General features: G+C 39.4%; 1 protein-coding gene across 49 annotated transcripts in view; it reads right to left on the bottom strand.

Moving 5' to 3' along the window:
• Afdn (afadin, adherens junction formation factor) overlaps positions 1-24,445 on the bottom strand; it is a 128,813-nt gene that overhangs the window by 85,593 nt on the left and 18,775 nt on the right. For 32 of the 49 annotated variants that reach the window (XM_087641060.1, XM_087641772.1, XM_087641374.1 and 29 more), the window contains exons 2-3: positions 4,350-4,545; positions 1,449-1,564 (exon numbers count right to left, since the gene is read on the bottom strand). In XM_087641060.1, coding sequence (XP_087497186.1) covers positions 1,449-1,564; positions 4,350-4,545 — 312 coding nt within the window. 49 annotated transcript variants of the gene reach the window in all.

The raw sequence follows: 24,445 nt of genomic DNA, 5'->3' as shown, positions 1-24,445 counted from the left end.
CTTGACTAAGCTGACAGTCATACTATAACATTTGTCACACCAAGTGTCACACCAAATGAACACACATGCAACATGGATGTATTTCACATGTAAATTTCACCTCAATTTAAAACTAACAAGAAAACAAAATACCAAATTCAACATTGAAAATAGGATACAACTTTTAAAAAAATAAATTTAAAAAAAGAGTACAAAGGAGAAAATCTGATTCTAACTAAGTAAAAGTCAAAAATGTTAGTATCAAGTAATTAAGAGAAGGAGATATAGAGGCAAGGAAATCTATTGAATAAATAGGTGTTTTTCTAAAACTGTAAAAGTGTTAGCCACAGCTATAAGCAGGTTTTCATGACCCAAAGTTGTATTTATTTTTACAAAAATGTCTGATTTTTTTCCCCAGATTTTATTAGTTGCTTATTTTAGTTTGAATTTCAACCTACAAAGTTGGTCTGTTAATACATAAAGCTACGTTGTTTTTTAAGTAGCTTAATAAGTAAAGAAGAAAAACAATAGTTATAGTGTAGAGGAGGTTATAAATGTTATACATGAACATGAGGGAGCAGCCGCAGCTGAAACCAAGACTAAACATGGATAGGAAAGCCATGGCCCCTTTCTACTTACATACATTTGCCACTAGTACAGCCAGCCACCAGAATTCAGGGGCAGGAAAAGCCAAGAGCACAACTGTGTAGCTATCCAGGATAGCACACCCCACAGACACAAGACAACAGAGAACGCCTTGCTGCTATGCAGTAGCAGCATTTTCACAAGGGGAAATTTAGAAGATTTTTCAACCTCAGTATTTGCTGCCACTTGCTAATACCAAAATATTGCAGATGATGTCACTCAATTTAGCACAGAATTTAGCACAGGACTACATATTTTCAAGTTACATCAATGTAATAGATCAGCTGTCTCCTGCCTCCGGTACTTCCCCATCGAAGTGTGAGGCAAAACAAACTCTCCTTTAAGCTGTTTTGGTCAGACTATCTTATCACAGCATCAGGAAAGGAACCTCAACACATTCTATTATGCTATCTAAAGAGTCCAAGGGAGTTTTCTGATTCCTAATCTTGAACATGAAATATGAAAATGCTTTAAATGTGTCTTAGGAAGCTGTACATGAAACTAGGTCCCCAACACTTCCTATAGGAACCACTGTGATTTTATAATTTGGAAGAAAGCTGAAAATGACAAGCTCATCACCAGCTCTGTCTCAACAGCATCTAGAACTCTCCTTTGGAAAAGTGAGGAAGGATGACTGGGTGGCCAGGGGAGAGAAGGGAGGAAACAGGTCCAACAGGCTGCTTTTCACATATGTGCTAGGAGGAGCTGAGGGACTACAGAAGAGAAGCAAAGACAAGAAGCTCCTACGACAGAGAATAAGCCTTGTCCACTCCACTGACCCAGCCCTTGGCTACAGATGGCATAGACATGGGGACTGCTCCCACCTTGGCAGGAATGGCGTCATTCTCGTTCTTAAGGACGAATCTACCCTCCCGATCATCTTTGTTCCAATTCAACTGTACAACTAGAGGTTTCTCATCAATGTCCAATCTTCTTTCTTCTTCAAAACATGAAATGGAAAGAAGAACAAGCCGTGGTCATTTCCTGGCACGAGCACAATATTGGCCATCATACATTTAACTCTTTGCAAATAAAATACCTTAGTGCCTCAACAACCTGCTGAAAGACTGAAATGTATTGTCCTCGTTCTCAATCAGTTCTCATTAGTTCAGCACCTTGTTGCTAGTTCCACCATGCTGATCCACTGACCAGGTGAGATGTATTGTTAAGAATGTTAAACCAGTTTTAATTAATGGACATTTTATTGCTAGTGGGTGTGTTTGTCACCACAGATCCAGTACCAGACACTAACCAGGACCTTTATTCAGATCTGAGAAAACAAAGTAGATGTAGGTTTCTATATATCAATCTATTTCACATACAACTAGAAAATGAAATCATGTTAACAGTATATACAAGCCATTGATTAATCAGATTTTCCTTATCTTCAAAGAGCAACAGAGCATCACCTGTCTCAAGTAATTGAAGCCTTCCTTTCAGTGAAATTGTCCTCTGATGTACACACACACACACACACACACACACACACACACACACACAAACCCATGTGCTCCCTACCCCCAATATCATTAGACAGACAGACAGACAAGTAAAAGTTTTCTTGATGATTGACCTGGGATTTGGCCCATGAGAACATAGCAAACATGAGAGACGCCCAGCAACAATTGGCCACATATGATATCCAACTGGAGCAGGATTATCTTTAGTGCCAGACTAGACAACAAAGAACCCCTGGCTCCAAGTGGGCTCCTGGTCTATAGCAGTCTACAGAAAACCCTGTTAGTATCATGTGGAAGAGAAAGAGTCTGTCAGAAGTTCACCAAGTTCAGGAGGCACAGGCTCATCAGGAGTAATTGTGATCAAGAACGAGAACAGCTTTCTTTCCTTAACATTTATATGTAAATACTCACCAACACCTGAATCTACATAATAAATGAAAGTCTATGCATTTCTTTGGCCTAGTAATCCATACACCATTAACAGATCAGTGAGGTAATATGGCTGGGGATACAGCTGGGTGGTAGGCAGCTTGCCTAGTATACAAGAGACCCTGGCTTCCAGCCACATCTTGAAACAAAGAGAACAAGGAGAAAGAAGATAAAGAGCACATGAAGAGCGCAGAGAGGTTTCTGGAAAATCAAAACCAGGTAATTTTCAAAATCATGTAACCAATCTTGCATATGATTCCAAATTCCTTACTGGTGTTATTCAAATAACCAAAGGGCACAAACAGCAGCTTCCTTTTCTTTGGGATCTAGTAACAGGGATTTGCAAAGGAAGGAAGAATTCAACTCCAAGAAAATCATCCAAACTAGGAACGCCCTCTACAATTGACTTTAGACTGGGTATTATTTTAGCAGGGAATATGCTCACAACCATAAAGTAATAAATATAGACCATTTTATATGTTCCAAAGAAAGGTGATTACAACACTTGACAATCCTATACATCAAAAACATTTCAGTCTTATTCCAAATGTACAAAGAAAGCTGTGTGCATAAAAATGAAGAAAAATCTATTATATTTTTAAAAATTTCACAGCTGGCATTTAAGAGGTACTGGGGTTGGGTCATAATCCTTTTTATCGGTGTTTGTTGTACTTCACACTTTTTAATATGGTCTACACATTTCCAAATGAACCTATAAAATATTTATGTTTCTGCATTTCTAGTCAGCTCAATTTGTAGCATCAAGTTGCAAGACACTTTTATTAACTGATGATAGACAGCAATTTCCTGACAGAAAATCTCCATCTTAGCGGAAAGCACATTAAGACACAGAATCTGCTAAAGGGATGTCAAATATTCCATCCTACAGGGATGCGCCTTAAGCTCAGGAAGTAAATAAGTTAACTTGAGGAAATCCCTAAAGCTAATCAGAATCTCTAAACTCCCTATCTGCCCAAGTGCACATAAGCAGTAAGGACTGCTAGAATACTCTCAGAGAAACTGAGCTAAGGCTCTGACCAGTGGAGCTACCTGGAAGAAGCAGAGACCAGCCATGCTGACCAGAAAGGACAACCTCCAATCTGCTGAGATGTGTGGTTTGCTGCAGATCAGCTTTCAAGAGTCATGCTGGAATAGGCTTTTTGTGATGTAGCTGACTTTGAGTCATTTCTGTGCCTGTAAGTAACCCCTCACTCATATCCCTCTAAATGGTCCCAATAAAACTCATTGGTTCAAAAGTACTTCAACTTTGGTGATGTCTGTACTTTGGTCTGTTATTGATTCTCTATCTAGAGTGAATAAAAATTTCTTCATGTCTCCCCAGTAATAATCTCACACAACAACTGCTAATGTTAAAACAAGTAGAAATTACAAAATCTATAAAGAGATTTTCATCAAGATGGCCTACTGTTCCCAAGGAATGATAAAAATGTGCTGTGAACAGAATGCAGAACTATGATGGTAAGATCCCTGACCTGATCTGCACAGATCTGAGTTATGAGTAGTCATAACAGTGTTACCTACACCCGAGATTTCTCCCAAAAGCAAGGAGCACACAATACCACTGACATACAAGACACTCAGATCTGTTGGAGGATTTTAATTAAATGTTAATGATACTTATTTTGAAGAAATAATTATACATAAAATACATTCATCCTAACTTCTAATAAATGTTATGTGCAAGAAGAACTTGAAAACATCAAGTCTTGAAAAAGTTTGTCATCATGTCAATCACTGTTGGGTAGAGGAAAGAGAGAAAAGGAGATGAACAGTAGCAAGCAGTTGACCCCAGGTTCAGACACAGCCCTCACTGACCTCCACTGACATGCACTTCATAGAGGGAGTACTTGGGAGAGGAGAGCATGCGCATATCAGGGCGGAACTTCTCTGCCAGTGTTTCAATGACATCTTGAGTGGTTGCTGTGCTAGAGACCCGAATACATTTTGTTGCAAAGTTTCCAGCAGCTTTATCTTGAAAATAAAATCTCATGACTCCATGAAACTCCAAATCCTACAAGAAAACAAAATGATGTTATTAGAAAACTTATTCTGAAACGTTCAACTTTTAGTAAAAATGAAAAATCTGTCCATGAGTTTTCTGTTACCACTGAACATCTTAGAACTCCCAATCCTGCCACAAATTAAAGTCAATGACATTTTAAACTAATTTTCTATATATATGAATTATCACACTAAATAAATGAATGTATTTCAGATATGTCTCAAAATCTTATGGAGAAAGACCATGGTGGAATTCCAGCTCAGGGTGTTCCTTTCGCATGCTCCTCTTAACTCTAAGTCATGCTAGAGGACGCAACTGTGATCCTCCTTCAATTTCTTAATACATCCAATAATTTCCAACAAAATTCTGAGCAATATTTCTAAGTGTAGTTGCACACATGTCTCTCAAAGGAATAAAGACTTAAATGTGCTATCAGCATCACATTCTTTCTCTTCTTTCTGTTTACCCTTTGTGTCTAATTATTAAACAAAAAAACCAACTAGGCTTAAACCCGTCTGTTTTATCTGTGTATTTGTTGGGGGTGGGGGGTGTTGTCACACATACACAGCACAGTGCCACAGTTGAGACCAGAGGACAGCTTCTGCTGTTTCAGTCAGTTCTCTCCTTCTCCCATGCTCCTGGTATGGAGCTATGTTGTCAGGCTCAATACCAAATACCCTTCCTTACACGCTGACCTTCTTTGACCTGCAGGGATTTTCCCTTCTCTCAGAAGTCAAATTCTCACTCAATGACTAATAAGCCTCTCCAGTTCTCCACAACCCACAACCTTTCCTGCAGTTATTAAGGAATTTTTTTTTAATTACTCATGTAATGAACAAAAACAGGAGTCTCTCGATGGAGTTAGCAAGTGGAGTTAACAAGTATATAGACATAGGAATTGAAGCCAAAAAATGAAGCAGCCAAGTGGATTTCTAGCCTAGTGTTTTCCTGGGCTTGTTCAGGCTTAGGCTATCAAGTAACCTTCCTAGTATGTCAGTGGGAGACCACTAACTCTGAGGAAAAGAAGGCCACCAGGTATTGGATGAGGGCTGATAAAGTGTAAGGAGTTAGCCCTTGTAAGTAAAGTAATGTTAGTTTGAACTGTGTGCTCTGGGTCTTCTAGAAATTATAGCAACTGCCTCTTTGGTTTGGAACAATCAACAGAGCATAGCTAACATGCCTACTAAATATTGCTGTTGGTATATTACCCTGGAAGTCTGTCAGAACACATGTGGAATAAGTCCCTGAACCAGAACCTGAAAAAGAGCATTTCTAACACTAAGTTGTAACACATACCAACCTTTGTACTAAGTACTCTTAAATGGTACTCACTCACCTTTCTTCTGCTACAGACCCCCTCCCATCCTCTAGCCCACTGGACTCAAAATTTAAGTATCTTCCACTTCAGATTTTGGTTCCTTCTTTACAGATTTCAAAGAACCACCCCCTGACACACACACACACACACACACACACACACACACACACACACACACACACACAAAAAGTTATGTTTCTAAATGAGTTATATTTTCACCCCAAGTTTGTAAGACTTTACTCTCACCCTGAATAAATATTTATATCACACTGATCACTCTCAAATGTCCCAAATACTTGCACAACTGCTCTGTGTACCCAAAAGCTCTAAGAGGTGTCACACCATAAAAGCAAGTAAATGTCCATGGTACTTAACCATTTTGCTACAAAGCAGTGTTGCACCATTTATAATAATAGAAAAGTCAGGTGTACCTAAGTCAAGAAGCCATCAGTTTCTCTGAGAACTGGCAACAAGTAATCCAAACTAGCAGGTATTAAAGAGCCAAAGCCCAGCAAACAAAACAAAACAAACCCCACCCAGACACAGTGCTGTCACTAGTAAGTAGGCAGGGAAGGCATGCTCTCTAACATCCCAAGAAGAACCAAGGGTTTATTTAAATGGGGGCAGACACAGAGAACCAGTGACAAACCACTACACTGTCCTCTCAGTACGTTGTTAAGAATTGCCCCACACTTCACAGAGAAAGGAAACTCAAGTATATATCTCACTTACTAACCTTCCAAAAGCCACAAAAAAAAAAAAAAAAAGCAAACCCAGGAGAGTGAAGGGAGACACTGGTGTCCTCATCCCAGAACCACACTCCAGGGGAATGAGGGGATACTGGTGTCCTCACCCAAAGCTACACCCCAGGGGAGTGAGGAAACACTGGTGTCCTCACCCCAAAGCCACACTCCTGGTACTCCTGCTGATGTTTGTAGTCAAACAATTCTCAAGGTCTTGTCAAGCTGAAATATAATACCCTATAAAAAATTTGGACATGACTTCAATTAATACTGTAAAGTGTTAATTGGTAATTTAGTTTCATGTTCCACAAGAATAACCAAGTATACTTAAAACCAGAATAGTCCTGTAATACTTAAGATCAACATTCTGTTCAGTTACTCAGCCAATCCTAAATCTGGCTGCTGTCAATAAGTCTAACAAATTTTATCAGACCTAAAAGTGATAATCAATTCTTGAGCCTAAAAATTGAATTTATAGTAACCAAATGGACAAACTGTAATGTTTATTATAATTAGCATACAATAAAGGGCTTACTAAATGTTGGGTATTAAGAATTTTACACTTAATCACCAATCTAAATGTTGAGTTCTATCAGCAACAGCATTAAAGAGGGGAAAACAGAAGGGTTAAATGCACTGATCACAGAAACACAGCTTTTGCCCCTGCTTCCAAAAGTACTATGCCATCTAAATAGAATTACGATAGTAATTATTTTTCTTTGGCCTTACATTAGATATAAGAAAAGTCTCAAAAGAAACAAATAAATGGGGGAAAAGACACCTGGAGCCCAGAAGCTATACACTCCAGTTTCCTTATTTAGTTTTAAAAAACAAAACAAATAACCTGGTGCTGGAGAGAGGGCTCAGCAGTTAAGAGTTTTGGCTATTCTTCCAGAGGACCTGGTTCAATTCCCAGCACCCACATGACAGCTCACAACTGTCTATAACTCCAGTACCAGGAGACTTCACCCCCTCACACAGACATACATGCAGGCAAAACGCCAGTGCACAGAAAAAAATTAAAATAAAAAATCCTAGTGTGTACAAGATCCACTTTAATTCTCAATACTGTAAAAACAGTGGCCAGGCATATTAGGGTACTTCTGTCATTTCCACATTCAAAAAGCTGAGGCAGGAAAGGATTGCTGTTTGAGTTGAGCAGGCTATATGTAGTAAGTTCTAGGTCAGTCTATCTGTACTCTATGAAAAACAGCCACCATTACTCAATAAACTTGGGGTGGGGGGAGGAAGAATGCGGGGGAGGGGGGTGTGGAGGATATGTGTGCATGCATTACATGTCTGTGAGAGGAGTACAGACAGAGGTCAAGGGTCATTTCTTACATAGCCCTCTCCCCAGTTAGGCTATAGTTAGTTGTAAGTTGCTAACTTCTGGCCTTCTATTATCTTATATATTAAGAAAATATTTTCCAGTATTCATTATTTAGTACTTCTGAAAGATGACAACTTTGGCTCACTTCAACAAGTATTCTGCCTGTGATGGTTAATCTCAACTGGCAGCTTGGGGAAATCTAGAACCACCTAGCAGGCAGCCTCTAGGCATATCTTCTGAGGTTCCCTTCACTTCGTTAGCTGAGGTGCAAGAAATGAGAGAGAGAGAGAGAGAGAGAGACAGACAGACAGACAGACAGACAGACAGACAGACATAAAGAGAGACACAGAGAGAGACACAGAGAGAACATAAGAAAGCATAGTAAATCTCACCACGACCTAGGAGAAGACCTTCTCAAAGGTCAGGCAAAAACACTAAAGGAACAATAAAAAATCCACATACGACTCCTATGGACCAGGTGTGGTAGCTGGCTCAAACCCAAGCTCACATGAGACTGGGGCTAAGGACTGGACTACATTGAGTTCAAACCAGCCATTGCTACCAAGTAAGTCCCTGTCCTGAACACATACCTCTCATACTGTAACACAAACAACAAAATATTTCCAACTTGCACTGAAGTATATTTATTATTTAAAAAAAAGAATAAAACTCAACTAAAAAAAAACACCCCCCCCAAAAAAACAACTAAACATGTCAAGAATTATTAAAATGGTAGATAAGCGCTTAAATAGACAAAAGGATGAACCACTCTGTTCATGGCAAAACCATCTCAAGATAATACAATGAGCAGTAAAAAGCCTTTCCTCAACATCCTAGCTGGTAAACATCCAAAAGTTCTAACAGCACACTCTATTAGTGGAGCTGACAAAGAAAGCATAGTCAAGGAGCAGACTCAATATTTTGCAAAAAGGTCACAATCCTACTGCTGTGGGCCTACCATCAAGGAGAGGAGACAATGCAAAAAACTGTTACCCGCCTGGGGACCAAAAGAGCAGATTCCAGTACATGCATATGTGGTGGTTTGAATGAAAATGGCCCCCAGACTCATAAGGAATGGCATTTTTGGAGGTGTGGCCTTGTTGGAGAGATTGTGTCATTAGGGGTGGGCTTTGGGGTTTGACAAGCTCAAGTCTGGCCCAGAGTCACACTCATTTCCTGCTGCCTAGGGATGCAGATGCAGATCTTCTCAGCTCCTTCTCCAGCACCAAGTTTGCTGCTGCATGCTGCCATGCTCCTGCTCCATGACAATAACAGAGAACCTGTAAGCCAGCCTCAGTCAAATGTTTTCCTTCATAAGAGTCGCTAAGTGGGAGCCAGATGGGGAGACAGGAGCAGCAGTCCTGACTCCTCAGAGATGGACTGTAACCGAGAAGTGAAGGTAGCTTTTCATCCGTGTTTTCCCACGGCAACAGAAAACACACCAGAAGAGCAAGCATTACAAAAATCTATTACAAAAACTCAGGAAACACATTCAGCATCCACTGGACTGTATTCCTCAATGGGGAGAAGCATGTTTTCTAATTATACTTCATTACAAGGCTTCATTTTGGGAACTGTGAAATTATTTTTTAAAAGGAAAGACAAAAGAATTAAATTTTAACAAAATGCAAGCATTTAAAAGTTTCAACCCAAAATGAATCTATATAATAAATAGATCACATTATCACAAAGAAAATCATCTCTAAGTGATTGTAGAAAACAAAGTTTAGGTTTATACTCCTGGTTGAGGAAGATAAGAAATTCCAAGTCAGCCTGGTCTCCTAGGTAAAACTTGTCTCAGAAGGCAGCCTTGGGCTGGAGAGATAGCTCAGTGGTTAAGAGCCTGACTGTTCTTCCAGAAGTCCTGGTTCAGTTCCCAACAACTACAGTGTCTCATAGCCATCTACAATGGAATCTGATGCCCTCTTCTGTCATGCAGGCATACATGCAAATAGAGCACGCACATACATACATACATACATACATACATACATACATACATACTCTTAAAAAAAAAAGACTACCTTTCTGTTTTGAGATAGATGTCTAGCCAAATTTATACATAACACCAATCTGTATTTAGAGTCAGATAAGTAAGATAATTCTTTTATTTATGTAGTCATACCTATTTTTATACTTTCCAATATTATACATTCTTCCCATCCTTTATGGTGACACCTCCAAAAAACTCATTTTGAAAGTGCAGTTTTAAAATACACGGGTAGCAATTTTGAGTGTTAAATTAGTCATTGAACACTGGGTAATAACCAATTATCTTGACATTTGAAATATGAGTTGACAGGGCTGGAGAGATGGCTCAGCGGTTAAGAGCACTGACTGCTCTTCCAGAGGTCCTGAGTTCAATCCCAGCAACCACATGGTGGTTCATAACCATCTGTAATGGGGTCTGATGTCCTCCTTCTGGTGTGTCTGAAAACAGCTACAATGTACTCATATAAATACAATAAATAAATCTTTTTTTAAAAAATGAAATATGAGTTGACAACATTTGTATTTAATTTTTACTTTCTAAGGTGGACCCAAAAACAGAGAATGAGAATAGGAAGAGACATTAATGGTACATAAAATAGTTTTTTACTTCACAATTATAGACCAATGGTTCTTAACCTATGGGTCAAGACCCCTTTAGGGGTTGTCTTTGTTGTGTTTTATTGCTGTGAAAGAGATACAATGACCACGACAACTCTTGTAAAGGAAAAAGTTTCTTTGGGTCGGTTTACAATTTCAGAGGTTTAATCCATTATCATCATGACAAGAAGCATGGCAGCATGCAAGCAGACATCATGTTAAAGAAAGATCTAAGAGTTCTACATCTTCATCTACAGGTAGTGGAAGACTGTGTGCCATACTAGCTCAAAAGCCCACCTAGCTCAAAAGCCCATACTAGCTTAAAAGCTCAAAGCCCACCTCCACAGTGACACACTTTCTCCAACAAGGCCACACCTACTAATTAGTGACACTCCCTATGGGCCAAGCATTTTCAAACTCGTAAGTCTTTGATGGGTCATTCCTATTCAAATCACCACAGGGGTCGCCTAAAATGAATGGGAAACACAGATATTTACATTATGATTCATAAGAGTAACAAAAAGTAGTGAAAATAATTTTATGGTGGAGGATCAACATAACATGAAGAACTGTATTAATGGGCTGCAGCATTATAAAGTTGAGAACCACTAATACAGACATTTTCAAAATTATGTACTGAGCCGGTAGCTTGGAGATTTATGAATAATTAAATTGTAGTGTAGAGATGAAAAGCTAATTCCATGATTCTAAAAACTAAGCCTTCCTTAAGCTAATGTTAAATTAAAAGAAACCACAGTTTAATGAAAAAGTGGTTCCTGTTTTCTAAATGGACTCACAGAAACAGGAGTATAATAAAAATATGTTGGTATAAAAATATTTTGTTTCTTTTCACTATGTTCATCATGTATCCCTGATATGCAATGTATTTCTTGAATAACTATTTTTTGAGTAAATGAGTGGATGAGGACTTTTTGTTCTGTTTGTTTGTTTTGAAGTCAACCTGAAGAGGTAAGCAGACGAGCAACCCCAACCCTACATCTTACATACCTTTCTCATGTATAGGGACCAAAGCTGTAAAAAAGATACTGTCAAAATCTTGGTCAGAAAAAGTAATGAGTTTCAGCAACAGTGTTACGTTAAGAAAGTAAGAAGCTCTCCAAGACTGGCTCCTTTCAGAAGTACACAGCAGAAACAAAGACTGCAACCTACTAAATCATAGAATACACAAAACCCCACAAGTTCATGGTAACGCTAAAGACAAACAGAAAAGGCTAAATCAAGACTGGAAATATTCTGTTTGGATAAAGACTCCTACTATGCAGCCCTGGCTAGTCTGGAACTTGCCATGTAGAACAGATGAGCAAGTCTGTACTGAGTGACCCTCCTGCCACTACTTCCAGGACTGCACAATTACAGAAATGGGTCACTGAGCCCAGAACCGAATAAGGCTTCTGCACAACTAAATATTAGCCAGAATCAAATGTGTCATAGATCTATGAATCTGAGGTCTTTCTGCCAGTTTATGTTGTCTTTTGGAACTTCACCACAGCTTTGGTTCTGAACACAAAACACAAGCACCTATGACAAACTAACCACTGTAACTCTAGTTTCTGGGAATCAAATGTGTGTTCTGACCCCACAGGCTGCACTGGGACACAAACACGCACACACATACACACACACACACACACACACACACACACACACACACACGTGCGCGCACACACACACACACACACACATACACACACTCACATACACATTTAAAAAATTCTTTTTTCCTTAGGCAAAAAGGAGTCCCAAATGGAAAAACTAAGCATTTGTGGCTTGGGTGACATGGAAATCCATGTCTACTTGCAAAGAATTCCAACCAAGAAATGAAAAGTGATGGAATCAGAAAAGCATGATTTTGAGAGCCCAAGTGATTTGGACAAAGAGCCTACAGATGACAGCTTTAGATGAAAGCTAGTAAAGAACCCTGACACAGCGTGACCTGATGGGATAGGTGTGAGATGCTTAGCTTGTTACAGATATGCCACATAGCTAAGCTTGCATCCACAGAGCCTTTAAAGCTGGAGACTCCAACAAAACCACCTTCACTCTGGAAAACAGCAAAGGAAATCCAGAAGTGGGACAGACAGTCTGTAGGAAAACTAGCCCAGTGTTCTCAGAAAGTCTATAGTATTTAAAAGCACCCTATGACTAAAAGGCAATTAAGGCTAATTTTGAAAATTCTAATCTGGGAGATGAATTTTTACCTGTTTGAAAATTTTAACATTTAAAAAGTAAAATAGTTATTTCAAGTGGTGGTGCATGCTTTTAATCCCAGAACTCAGGAGGCAGAGGCAGGTGGATTTCTTTGAGTTATCAGCCTGGTCCATACAGTGGGGACTATGTAAGAAAAGACCCTGTCTACACACACATACATACACACACGCACGCACGCACGCACGCACGCACGCACAAAAAAAGGGAGAGGTACAGACAGACAGACAGACAGACAGACAGACAGAGTCAGGAAGAAACTAGTTGGGCTGATGAGTGGCTAAGCAGGTGAAGCAGAGTTTGATCCCAGGGTTCCTCCACACAGTAGAAGAATTCAGTCCCATGAGGTAGAATCACACATGTGCTATATAGTACATATGCCCCCACAAACACATATAAAGGGAAATAAATGAATAAATGCTCATATGAAAGTCACCTGCACTCAAGGGGCAGACTGGAGTATCAGGAGTTAGTTCAGGGACAACCAGAGCTACAACAGTGCAATTCTATAGAAGTACTCTGTACCCCTCAGCTGTAGAGCAGAAGGGAACTGCTGCACACTCCATCATGAGGCCTGGTGCTTACTAAGGATTAAGCCATCTGTCACAAACTGAGGCACTTGTTATCATTTTCTGTCTATAAATTCACAAGTGAACAAGTAGTTGGAAAGGATGCATATGTATATATAAATCCTATTTGTAACAAAGTAAAAGTAAAATTACAATATACGTTTAAAGTCTATGTCTAAAAAACTGGAAATTAAGGTTCACATATATTATCTCTACAGGTTCAAATCACCCCAGCTATTTAACTGATTCTACCTACATTAACATATATAAAAGCATGAAATGTCTTCCTGTTCAAATAACGATGTGCCTGAACTCAGCTTCTGCTTCCTAATATACTAAAGAAAACCCAAGTAGAAAAAACATTAACTTAGTTTCATAACCTTCGTTGTGTATAATATATAAGCAGGAAGTTTCTAAATTTTAGTCAAGAGTAACGCCCCATAAAAATTATAAGCCCTAAGGTTGGTAAGCTGTCATTCACCCATGTTTGTACTAATTTTCCCATCAATGCAAAATAACTTTTTAAACGGTGGCAAGTTAATCTAAGAATTCTCTATAATAAAAATGTCCCCCCTACATCTTTACCATACACTAAAACTGAAATCATAGCACTCAATTTATTTCAATTTTTCAAAAATCTCCAAGCTACCTATCTGAATTTAACAGTATCTTCAAAACTCTACCCTTTTCATTATTATTAATCAGCAAACATTTGCTTAATTTCTTTTTATTGATAATAAGTTTTTCATGTAATGTTCTAATCACAGTTTTAAATTTGAGCAGTTTTTTCAGTATTCTTATACTGTCTTTCACAAGTGACCCAAGAGAGGTATGTATGGTTGAGAAATTGGGAAAAGGTGGAAAGAGCAAACAAGAGACAGTAAGTTTTGAGTAGTCCTTAGGCCTTAAACGTTACTAGTTTCTAGTGGGGAACTTTATAAACAGCAGAGACCCTCACGGCTTTGCTCGAGTGTTGAAGAATTCTCCTTGCCGTATTAGCAGCAATCCTGAACCACAGTTGGTACCTGGTACCACCAAGTACCCCCTCCTGCCTATCTTCTTGTTTCACTGTTTGCATCACCAAATGACCACAGCAGACTGGAGTGTCATTTGGTACCAGGCATGGAGAGAACAAGAAGGTAAGCTGATAAACCAGCTGAGCCATTTTAGGAAGAAGGTCTGGTTGTTCCAGAGTTTCTAACTGTGATTATTTACAAAAATAAAGAAGCAAAGAAGTGAGACAAAAGCAAATAACTCACTTTTAAAATGAGTGCTCTTGACATTTATCACAAAATCAGAACTACTTTGAACAGAATCAGTCACTGAACTGGATTCTCAGTGACAGGGAAATGCTGCACCAGAGACACAGGTTCAGGCAGACTTCCACAGTTAACCTGACACACCAAGCTAGTGCACACTTGCATAAACCAAGAAAAGAAAAAGTAGGCTCTGGAACAGTCTTTAGCAGTGGCATGTATCACTGGAATGCACTGAAGACAGGGATACAGACATACAGCAAGTGTTGTCATTATGCAAAAATACCACAATCAGTGATTCTGCATACATAAAGCTATGCTAATCATAATACCTAATTTAAGGATACATTTTTAAACTGTATCACATTTTAGTATGTGCATCTGCACGTGCACCCTCAAGCATATGTGTGTGTATGCAGGAAGAGTATGCCAGTGCCCATGTGGAGATCAGAGGACAACTTGCAGAATTCAGTTCTCTCCTTCCATGTAAATTTTAGAACTGCACTCAACTTGTCAGGCTTACAGCAAGCACCTTTCCAACTCATCTTTATGTCAGCCCCTTAAGGATACTTTTGGAATAGATAATACAATATCTATGTTGTAACTACACACAACATAAACAAACCAGCTTTCTTCACTTTAAATTATGAAATGCAGAGTCAACCTAAAACACACAACCAAAAAGCTAAGTACCTTCCTGAAGCCTCCCCAACAAATGACATAGACTACAGTTAAACACGTAGTTGTGAATTTCCATCCTCAGAAAAGCAAGATGTTTTGCTACCAAAAAGCAAGCAAAGGAGGACAAAAGAAAACATAGAAAACAATACTACAATGCAAATACTAATGCAGATCAGAAACTACTAGGTGCCTACCTTGTGCCAAATAATATATTAGAAGATTTTATGTATCTACTTCAATTTTTAAAACCTTACATGGTAGATGTTATCCCTACTGCTGCCTTTTCCACAGAGATTTACCTATACTCTCTGTACTTCAGGTTTCAAATGAGTGAGTTAATGATGGCATGGGTTTACTAAGTATGTAGCAAGCAAAAGTGAAGGGACAACAGCACGCAGCAGATAGAGCCAGACAGAGCAGAAACATGAAAACATCCTCAAGTCAGGTGCTTGACCCAGCAGAGACAACTACAACAGTCTGAGAGAGCAAGCAAATATAGCATCTTCTGATCAGACCCAATATCCAGCAGCAACTGACTGGGGAAGCCAGTGACAACCAACTGGTATTCCCGACTGAGAGTCCCATGCAGAGCAGAACCTGCTTCATTTTTATATTATGAGATAAAACAGTAGCTCTGGTTGGAAATGGTTTAACTTCTAGCTGGTCTCAGGATGTGATGTTCTTTATCTGTTTACCTTTCTCCTGTTACAGAAGCAGGACAGTCTACCTCAGAAAAGGGTCTTCAGAGACCACATGATAAACATTCAGGAATCTGAAGAATGGGACCCATCTCTTGTAAAGTCGGCATTCAACAAACAAAAACACCTGACAATTTACTAATACAACTAACTTATATTACAGTGTCTCAGGGGGAAAACCAAAGCAACAAACTAGGCTTACAAAGATATAGTAACTTGATCATGGTCACATAGCTTGGACCAGAGTCTACTTGAGCAATTTTGACACAAGAAGTCATACTTTATAATCACCCTGCTAACTGCCTCTTATCCTGTTGTATGTACAAAACTAAGGTTGTAAACATACCCAGTTCTGCAATAAGACTAAACAGTCAGGAATCACTCTGTTACACAATAGCTAACAGGCAGAATAAGCATGCTACCAATATGTAACTGAGTTTGTGAAAATAAACAAGAACACATGCAAAGGAAATAAAAGCTGGAAAATTATGTGTATAGTTCTTCAATAACTGGCATAGGGCAAGAAACACATCTTAAAGAGTCCAGATCAACTAACTACCTAAGTATGAAAAATTAAACTGTAAAAATTTTAGAATGAAATCGGGAATGAACACATCTAAACAAAAAAGCATATAAAGTCAAAGATTGACAAATCTAATTTGGGGTGGGGTTTTGTTCTTGTTATTTTTGTTTTGTTTTGTTTAATATGTTTTGGGTTTGTTTGCTTGCTTGCTTTGTTTTTTCAGACAGGGTTTCTCTGTATAGCCTTGACTGTCCTGGGACTCGCTCTACAGACCAGGATGGCCTCAAACCCACAAAGACCTACCTGCCTGCCTCTCCCTCGAGTGTTGGCATGCAACACTACAGCTGGCTCAAACCTAAGAAATTTTTTTTTTAAGTTTTGGATGTAAAGAAGAATAAGAATAATGTATCTGCAGAATATGTTATAGACAGAAGAATAGTATTTACCTATATAACGAAGTCCTACAAATTAATTCTAAATTAAATTTTAGAAGACAAACAGCTCATATGAAAAATAAGGGCAAAATATAGGTAATTCAAAGAAAATAGAATGGCTACAAACACAGGAAAGCTGGAACTCCACTAATATCAGGGTATGTACATTTAAAACATAACCAATTTCGAAAGTATCAGACCGTTAAAATCTTTCAGAAGACTGAATGTTCTGGAACTCTCAAAGTAAAGCCATGAGTCTATCCAGTGAGCTGAAAGATACTTAGGACCAGAGCTCTCTAAATATTCCCAGTATCTATAAATACTATAAATACAAATAATAGTAAAGAGCTTGATGCTACCTGTGAGGCAGGAGCAACAGAATTCTTGAAGCTGGGAGTAAAGTTCACTCCATAGTGACTCTTTGATGTCACTTTAAACATCATAAATATCAAGTAATACAGTGTAGTGAGACTTGAGGTTTCTTTAAACACAGAAGTGTTATTGGAATATATTTTTGTTTTAATCTCAGGTGTTAGATATGGGGCAGCTTCAGATTGTCCACAGCAGCAGACTATGATTTGCACCATGCCTTGGCAGGGGCATGATTTTGCCAGCTGTAGAGAGTTTCTGCAAGTGTATGACTTTGGAATTCTGGGGACACAACACCAGACTATAGCTGTCTATCTGCTTCACTGTTATTTAATTCACAACATGGGGAGTTAAACAGCCATCACTATGATCAGTTGAGAGGATATAAAAGCTCTGAGAGGGGTGGGTATCTGCTCCTCTCCCTGTTTGCTGCTGCTTGGGAAGATCAAACTTATCCCAAGGAAGTCAAAGCCCCTAACCAGCAAGAAGTAGTCTAATGAGATTGACAGTCCCTTTCCCCTCTAACCATCTTTCTCTCCTGTGCAGTATAGGGGGCTGGGAAGTATACTAGTGAAGCAGGGTGATAGGAAAAGGAACCTATAATGTAGCCAAAAGTCTGGCTGTAATACAGGAGTGCCAATCCATAATAAATTTCTCTCATTTATTATTTGACAACATCATACATGCATATATATATATATATATATCTCCATCCCCAACTTCCCTTTCTACTCCTCCCATATCCTCCCCCAACACATCTCTCTCCTTCAGGTCCCGCCCCCCTCTCTCTTTTGGTAGCCCACTGAGTTCAATGAATGCTGCCTATTGAAATAGTGACAGACAATGGGTTGATTGTATGCATGTAATTTAGCTGCAGTGAATTAATAAGTACAATGGTCATGTCATGTCCAGAAGACAGTATCTCTAAGCCCTTCTCCTGTCCTCTGGCTCTTACATGAAAGACTGCAATGAGAGGGAATGTTCTCTCTTTTTATATTTCCTAGGCCACAGAGAAGGCAGGTAGATCTCTGAATTCAAGGTCAGCCTGGTCTACAGAAAAAGTTCCAGGACAGCCTGAGCTATACAGAAAAACCTTCTAGAAAGTGAAAGGGAGGGAGGGAGGGAAGGAGGGAGGGAGGGAGGGAAGGAGGGAGGGAGGGAGGGAGGGAGGGAGGGAAAAAAGAAAGGAGAGGCAGGAGAGAAAAGAAGCAGGCAGCTTCACAAATTATAATAATTTTTAAAGAACACTGCAAGTTAGTAACTAAAGAGTACTCAAAAGAGACATTAAACCTGAAGAGAATACTTTTATTCAATGTTAAATCACCAGCAAAACATGCTCCCCTTACCTCTGGGCACTGGGAACACAAAATAATTGCTGCTCTCCTAGCAGAAAGTACACATAGGACCAGTAGGAATGGACTGAAGTCCAAGGGGGTAGAAAGAAAGGGGCACTGTCACATTAGGGAGCTGAAGCTTCACCATAGGGAAACAGCACCCAGGCAAATCCAGTTGGCATGTTGAAGAAGCATCAAGGAAAACTGTACATACAACAGAATGAGAAGGGGGAGAACCCTTAGAAGCTTTACAAGTGAGGCACTCTTGAGGAATATAAAAATCTTAAGAGTTTGGCAGGAAAAGTACATGATTTAAGATCCGAAGTATGTATCTTTATTTTAAAAAACTAATGCAGCAGAAATATAAGATGTCATATAACACTATACCATACAAAATAAGACTTGAACAGTCAACCTGGCAAGTGGTAAAAAGTGGTTTTAAAAGGCAGTGGTGGGGCTGGGGATTTAGCTCAGTGGTAGAGCGCTTACCTAGGAAGCGCAAGGCCCTGGGTTCGGTCCCCAGCTCCGGAAAAAAAAGAACCAAAAAAAAAAAAAAAAAAAAAAAAAAGGCAGTGGTGCTGACCACGCTGACAGGTTAGGCATGAAGTGCAAGGGAAAAGAAGATAGGTGTTGGGTAAATGCCAGGCACTTGCAGGGGGAGCAGATAGCTCCAGACTAATCTACGAGTCCTGGATTGCACACCTAAAGATGTCCAGGGAACGATAATTATGTGGATGAAACTCAAGCTCAGAAATATAAATTCAAAACATACTAGTTTGTAAGCCATTAGGATGATTTCCCAAAGGGGCAAATGTGAAGAAAGAGACAGACTAAACCCCAGGTATTTTCCCTATTTGCCCAAAGCAAGAAACCAATCATGAGTGCTGTCTTAGTTAAGGTTTCTATTTCATCTATGAAACACCATGATCAAGAGGCAAATTAGGGAGGAAACGGTTGATCATTTCTACATCACAGTTCATCATCAAAGGAAAATGGGATGGGAACTCTCACGGGGCAAAAACCTATAGGCAGGAACTAATGAGTCACCATGGAAGTATGCTGCTTACTGGCTGCCTTCACATGGCTTACTCAGTCTGCTTTCTTATAGAACCCAGGCCCACCTCTTCCCAGGGATGACACCATCCACAATGCGCTGGACCCTCTCCATTGATCACTAGTTGAGAAAATGGCTTACAGGTGGATCTCATGGAAGCATTTCCTCAACTGAGGCTTCTTCCTCTCTGATGACTCTAGCTTGTGTCAAGTTTTGACACGCAAACCACCCAGTACAGGTGCCAGGAGAAGAAAGTGCCATGGATGATAGACTAAGTGCTTGGGAATAAGATAAACAAGACAAGAATGATGGCTGGTAGTGTGGGCCCTGACCATCATGGCTTGCAGAGAAATGTTCAGAAATGTATCGTCTATCCTGAAAATGAAGAAGTTTAAACTGAGAGCAGAGTACAGACACATTTTACCATCTTCTTTTATATATAACACGTTCACAGGAGATAAAAGAATATAATCACTGGCCATCTTCACAAAATGCAGCTCTCTGCCAGAATATGCTAATCAATGTCAGCTTTATAAGACCTTGAACTTTAAGGATTTTATAATGCATAACTCCTCTGAAAATGGCTCTTACTAGACAACCAATATTTGGCCACTCCCTCATTCCCATAAAGGATTCTGAAAGTACACTAGAGAACAGAATGCTTTCCTGTTTTTTCATGTGTAGTATTTTTTAATCAACCTATTAATTTATATTTTTACTGGTGAGAGCAGAGGTCCTTGTGCTCACAGATAAGCTCTAGGGAGACCAGGAATATTAAACATACAGGGTTGTCTCTTCAGAGGAAGAGATGCTTAACCTGTTTTCTGCCCCGAAGGCTTGGAGGTGGCTAAGAGCCTAAGTGACCTCTGCACTGCCTATAGGGCCTGGCCACACCTGCTTCCCTCAGGCTCCCCCAGACTCTTACTAACAGGACGTAAGGTAGTTAACGGCCTAGTGACTTTTCTATCTGTATGACAGAGACCACTCCAGATCCTCCCTGAGGCTCTCAAGATGACACATGTAGTCTATCTATAGAACTCATCTTCACAGAAAAGGCAATGTGTACTTTGATAAGAGTTTCAATGTAATTCTGCCTTAAGCTTTACTGTACACAAAGGACTGTGTTATACCAGGAAACTTTCCCTAAACTTTAGTGTACCTAAAATAAACTGGCCAGTGTCAGGCTTTTTTTTTTTTTAACCAACACCAGTTACTGAGTCATGTTGAACAGACCTTCTTCCTGCCTCACAAAAACCAATATTTTACCATGATGTCTGTGGAAATAAATTGAAAAAACAAAGCTACTTTATCATTAGATATACATATATGTGCCACAACAAATAAAAAGCTAATTAGTAGTTTTAAGTAATCAGATAAGCATATACATACATAACATGAACATAAACCTGACATAGTCTACAACTGTGGTAGGCTATGCCACCTAGGTTTGTAGCAGTATCATGTTCACAAGACAAATAACATACGTCTTAAAACCCACACACTAAGTGGCATGTGACAATATTTACATCACCAGTAAATGATTTCTAATCAATAAAATAGTTGATCAATTAGCTACCTTCTATAACAATCACTGTTTATTTTTAAACTTTTGCAAATATATGCTTTCATTCTGAGGGAAATTTTAGTTCATTTATTACACATGCACACAAAGAGTATAAAAGAAAAATGTGCCTGTATGTACATATATACAATAGTTCACTTAAAAAAAACTGTACATAAAGGAACAAATCATTAAAGTATAAATAAGTTTAATTTTTTTGTAGTTCTATAGAAAACAGGGTCTTAAAATCAAAGGTATCAAAATCAGTCAACATTTAAGGATCTCAAAACAATGTTGTTCTACTGTTAACAACACAGTGGTACAGTGACAGTTAGGGTTCTATTGCTGTGATAACACATGACCAAAATCAACTCGGGAAGCAAAGGGTTTATTTCAGCTTACAGTTCCACATCAGAGTACTTTGCCAAAGGAAGTGAGGGCACTCAAGCCATGGAGCATGCTGCTTACTGGAGTACTTCTCCTGGCTTACTCAGCCTGCCTTCTTAGAGTACCCACTTGCCCTGCTCAAAACAACCAAGAAAACACCTCACAAGCTTGCATGCAAGCCATCTGTTAGGGACATTTTTTTCAATAGAGCTACCCTTCTCACAAATGACTTACGCTTGTGTCAAGCTGACACAGAAGCAGCCAGCACACACAGCTGAAGAGGTGGGAGCCTGACTTAGGAGAAGACTGGCAAAACGGCTCCACTGGTAAAGGTGCTGCCAAATCTGACACCTCATTTTGATCATTGGGACCCAAATGGTAAGAAAGAAACAACTTGCATAGGTTTTCCCTTAGTGCAGCATATACACAGGTAACATTTTCAATTCAATTAAAGAGAGAAAGAGAAGGGGAGGGGGGCTACCCAAGCTCTGATAAATGTGGTATTTATTGGAATTTTTTTTTAAGGTACAAGCTATCAATTACAGCTCCAGCTAAGATACTGATATTTGGAGCATTAAGTGTTCCCTTAGTTTTTCCAGTACCATTCAAGTACCCTAAATATAAGAGAAAACATTTCACTGGTGGCAAACACCAAAACTAGGAAATTACTAAGAAGGAAAACGCATTTGTAAACATAGGGTAGGTAAGAAGCCAATGTTTTTAAGCCAGATGTAGTGCTGCACACCTTTGATCCCAGCACTCAAGAGGCAGAGGCAGAGGCAGGTAAATCTCTCCTAAGTTTGAGGTCAGCCTAGTTTACATAGAGTCCAAGGAGAGCCAGAGCTACACAATGAGACCCTGTCTCAGACAGACAGACAGAGCCAAGGAGAAGGAGAGAGGGAAAACAGAAAGAAACCGACACACAGACACAGAGAGATCAATGTTTTTCTAAAAAGAATTTTCAACAATTATAATACATATCCTGACAAAAACAAGCATTTCACTTAGAAAGGCAGTGCAGGTGGCAGAACTACTCATGAAAAGATGCTCAATCTTAACAATGAGCAAGAAACTAAAACTCTGAAACAATACTCATTCTGCCTGGCAACTTCAGGACAGCTGAGAAAGCAGACAGACTTCTAATTTTACTCTAAGGATTTGATTAAAAATAATGAACTAATTTTACTCCACAAAACTCATTAAATACAAATTTTTTATATCACTTGTTATATGACTTACATTTACTATCTCCTGGAAAAAGGCCTACATTATCCCTCAGTAGCCACTATTGCAACATTTTACTCAGGTTGGGCAGAAAGTAAAACCTTAACAGATCAGGTAATGTGGGAGAGCACATCCAGAGCAAATCTGTATTTTTCATGACATGCTACCAAGTCACTAATGTCTATACAAGCTCCATGCTTTTCCTACACTTTGCTCTAGTGTAAGTTACCCACCTTCTAAATTCTGTCTGCAAGTCCAGTGATGAGGGTCAGATTTCTGAAGCACTAAATGGAAGGCCTTTGTTTACTGCAGCTTGTGCATGAATCCACTTTCTAAAGCTCATACTCCTTAGAGAAGATGGATGTTCTGTTCTGCTTTCTGTTGCTGTGATGATACATCCCAACCAAAAGCAACAAGGGGAAGGAAGGGTTTACTTCAGCTTACACTTTCATGTCACAGTTCATCACTGAGGGAAGTCAGGGCAAGAACTGAAGCAGAGACCAAGAAGAAATCTTGCTTACTTGCTTCTTTGGCTTGCTCAACCTGTTCTCTTATACAACCCCAAACCCAGTAGCAGCACCAACCAATGGGCTGGGCCTTTCTACATCAATTAATCAAGACTTGCCTACAGGCCAATCTTATGGAGGCATTTTCTTAATTAAGGCTGCTCCTTCCCAGAAGACCCCTAGCTTGCATTAGGCTGACAGAAAACTGTCACAGTGTGCACAATGAATACCCTTGCTCTCAAGTCTCAGAAAAGCACAATGCAGGAACCTGTCTTCAAAGTGTTCAGGTTTATTATAACCCCACCCCCATGGATGCATGACACATTTGGACACTAATGTTTCATTCTTCAATCTTGAGAATGAATGGTTGTCTTATACTCTCTACCTTAGGAAGCACTCTCTCTTAGTAAGCCACATCTCTGGCTTACTAGAATTCCCTCTGCACCTCTGTCACTCAGGAGAATGTCAGAGATTGCTAAAAAGATAGAGTCTGGGATACTGAGGAGGAGCAGCCCTGAGAGTTCTTGTTACCTGTGAGTGTACAATGATTAAAAGCAAAGGAGCTGATCAAGTTTATAATAAGGAGGCCATGTATTTTCTTTTTTTTTTTAAGATTTATTTATTTATTATATATAACTACACTGTAGCTGTCTTCAGATACACCAGAAGAGGGCATCAGATCTCTTTACAGATGGTTGTAAGCCACCATGTGGTTGCTGGGAATTGAACTCATGACCTCTGGAAGAGCAATTGGGTGCTCTTAACCGCTGAGCCATCTCTCCAGCCCGAGGCCATGTATTTTCACACTGGCCAATCTGTGCTGGAATACAATAGTACTAGAACTCTAGAAATCCCAACTCTGGTCTTGCTCACCATGTACACTTCATCCCACTGGACCCGAAGAGTTAGTTCACTTCCCTTTCTCCTCTACACTACTAGAACATGATAAAATTCTTATCCATGGCTGTCCACCAAAATCATAGTTTTGATTTATTTTTGTTTTACTGATCACAAAAATCTCCCATTTGAGAATTTTCCTCTGGCAGATTCTGGGATGCCAACATAACTGTAAATCCCCAGGTAAACATGTAGCACAAAGTCAACATG

The sequence above is a fragment of the Rattus norvegicus genome, chromosome 1 (assembly GCF_021556685.1).
Source record: "Rattus norvegicus strain SHRSP/BbbUtx chromosome 1, alternate assembly SHRSP_T2T, whole genome shotgun sequence".
NCBI classification, from domain to species: Eukaryota; Metazoa; Chordata; class Mammalia; order Rodentia; family Muridae; genus Rattus; species Rattus norvegicus.
This window is presented reverse-complemented; position numbering and strand designations above follow the sequence as displayed.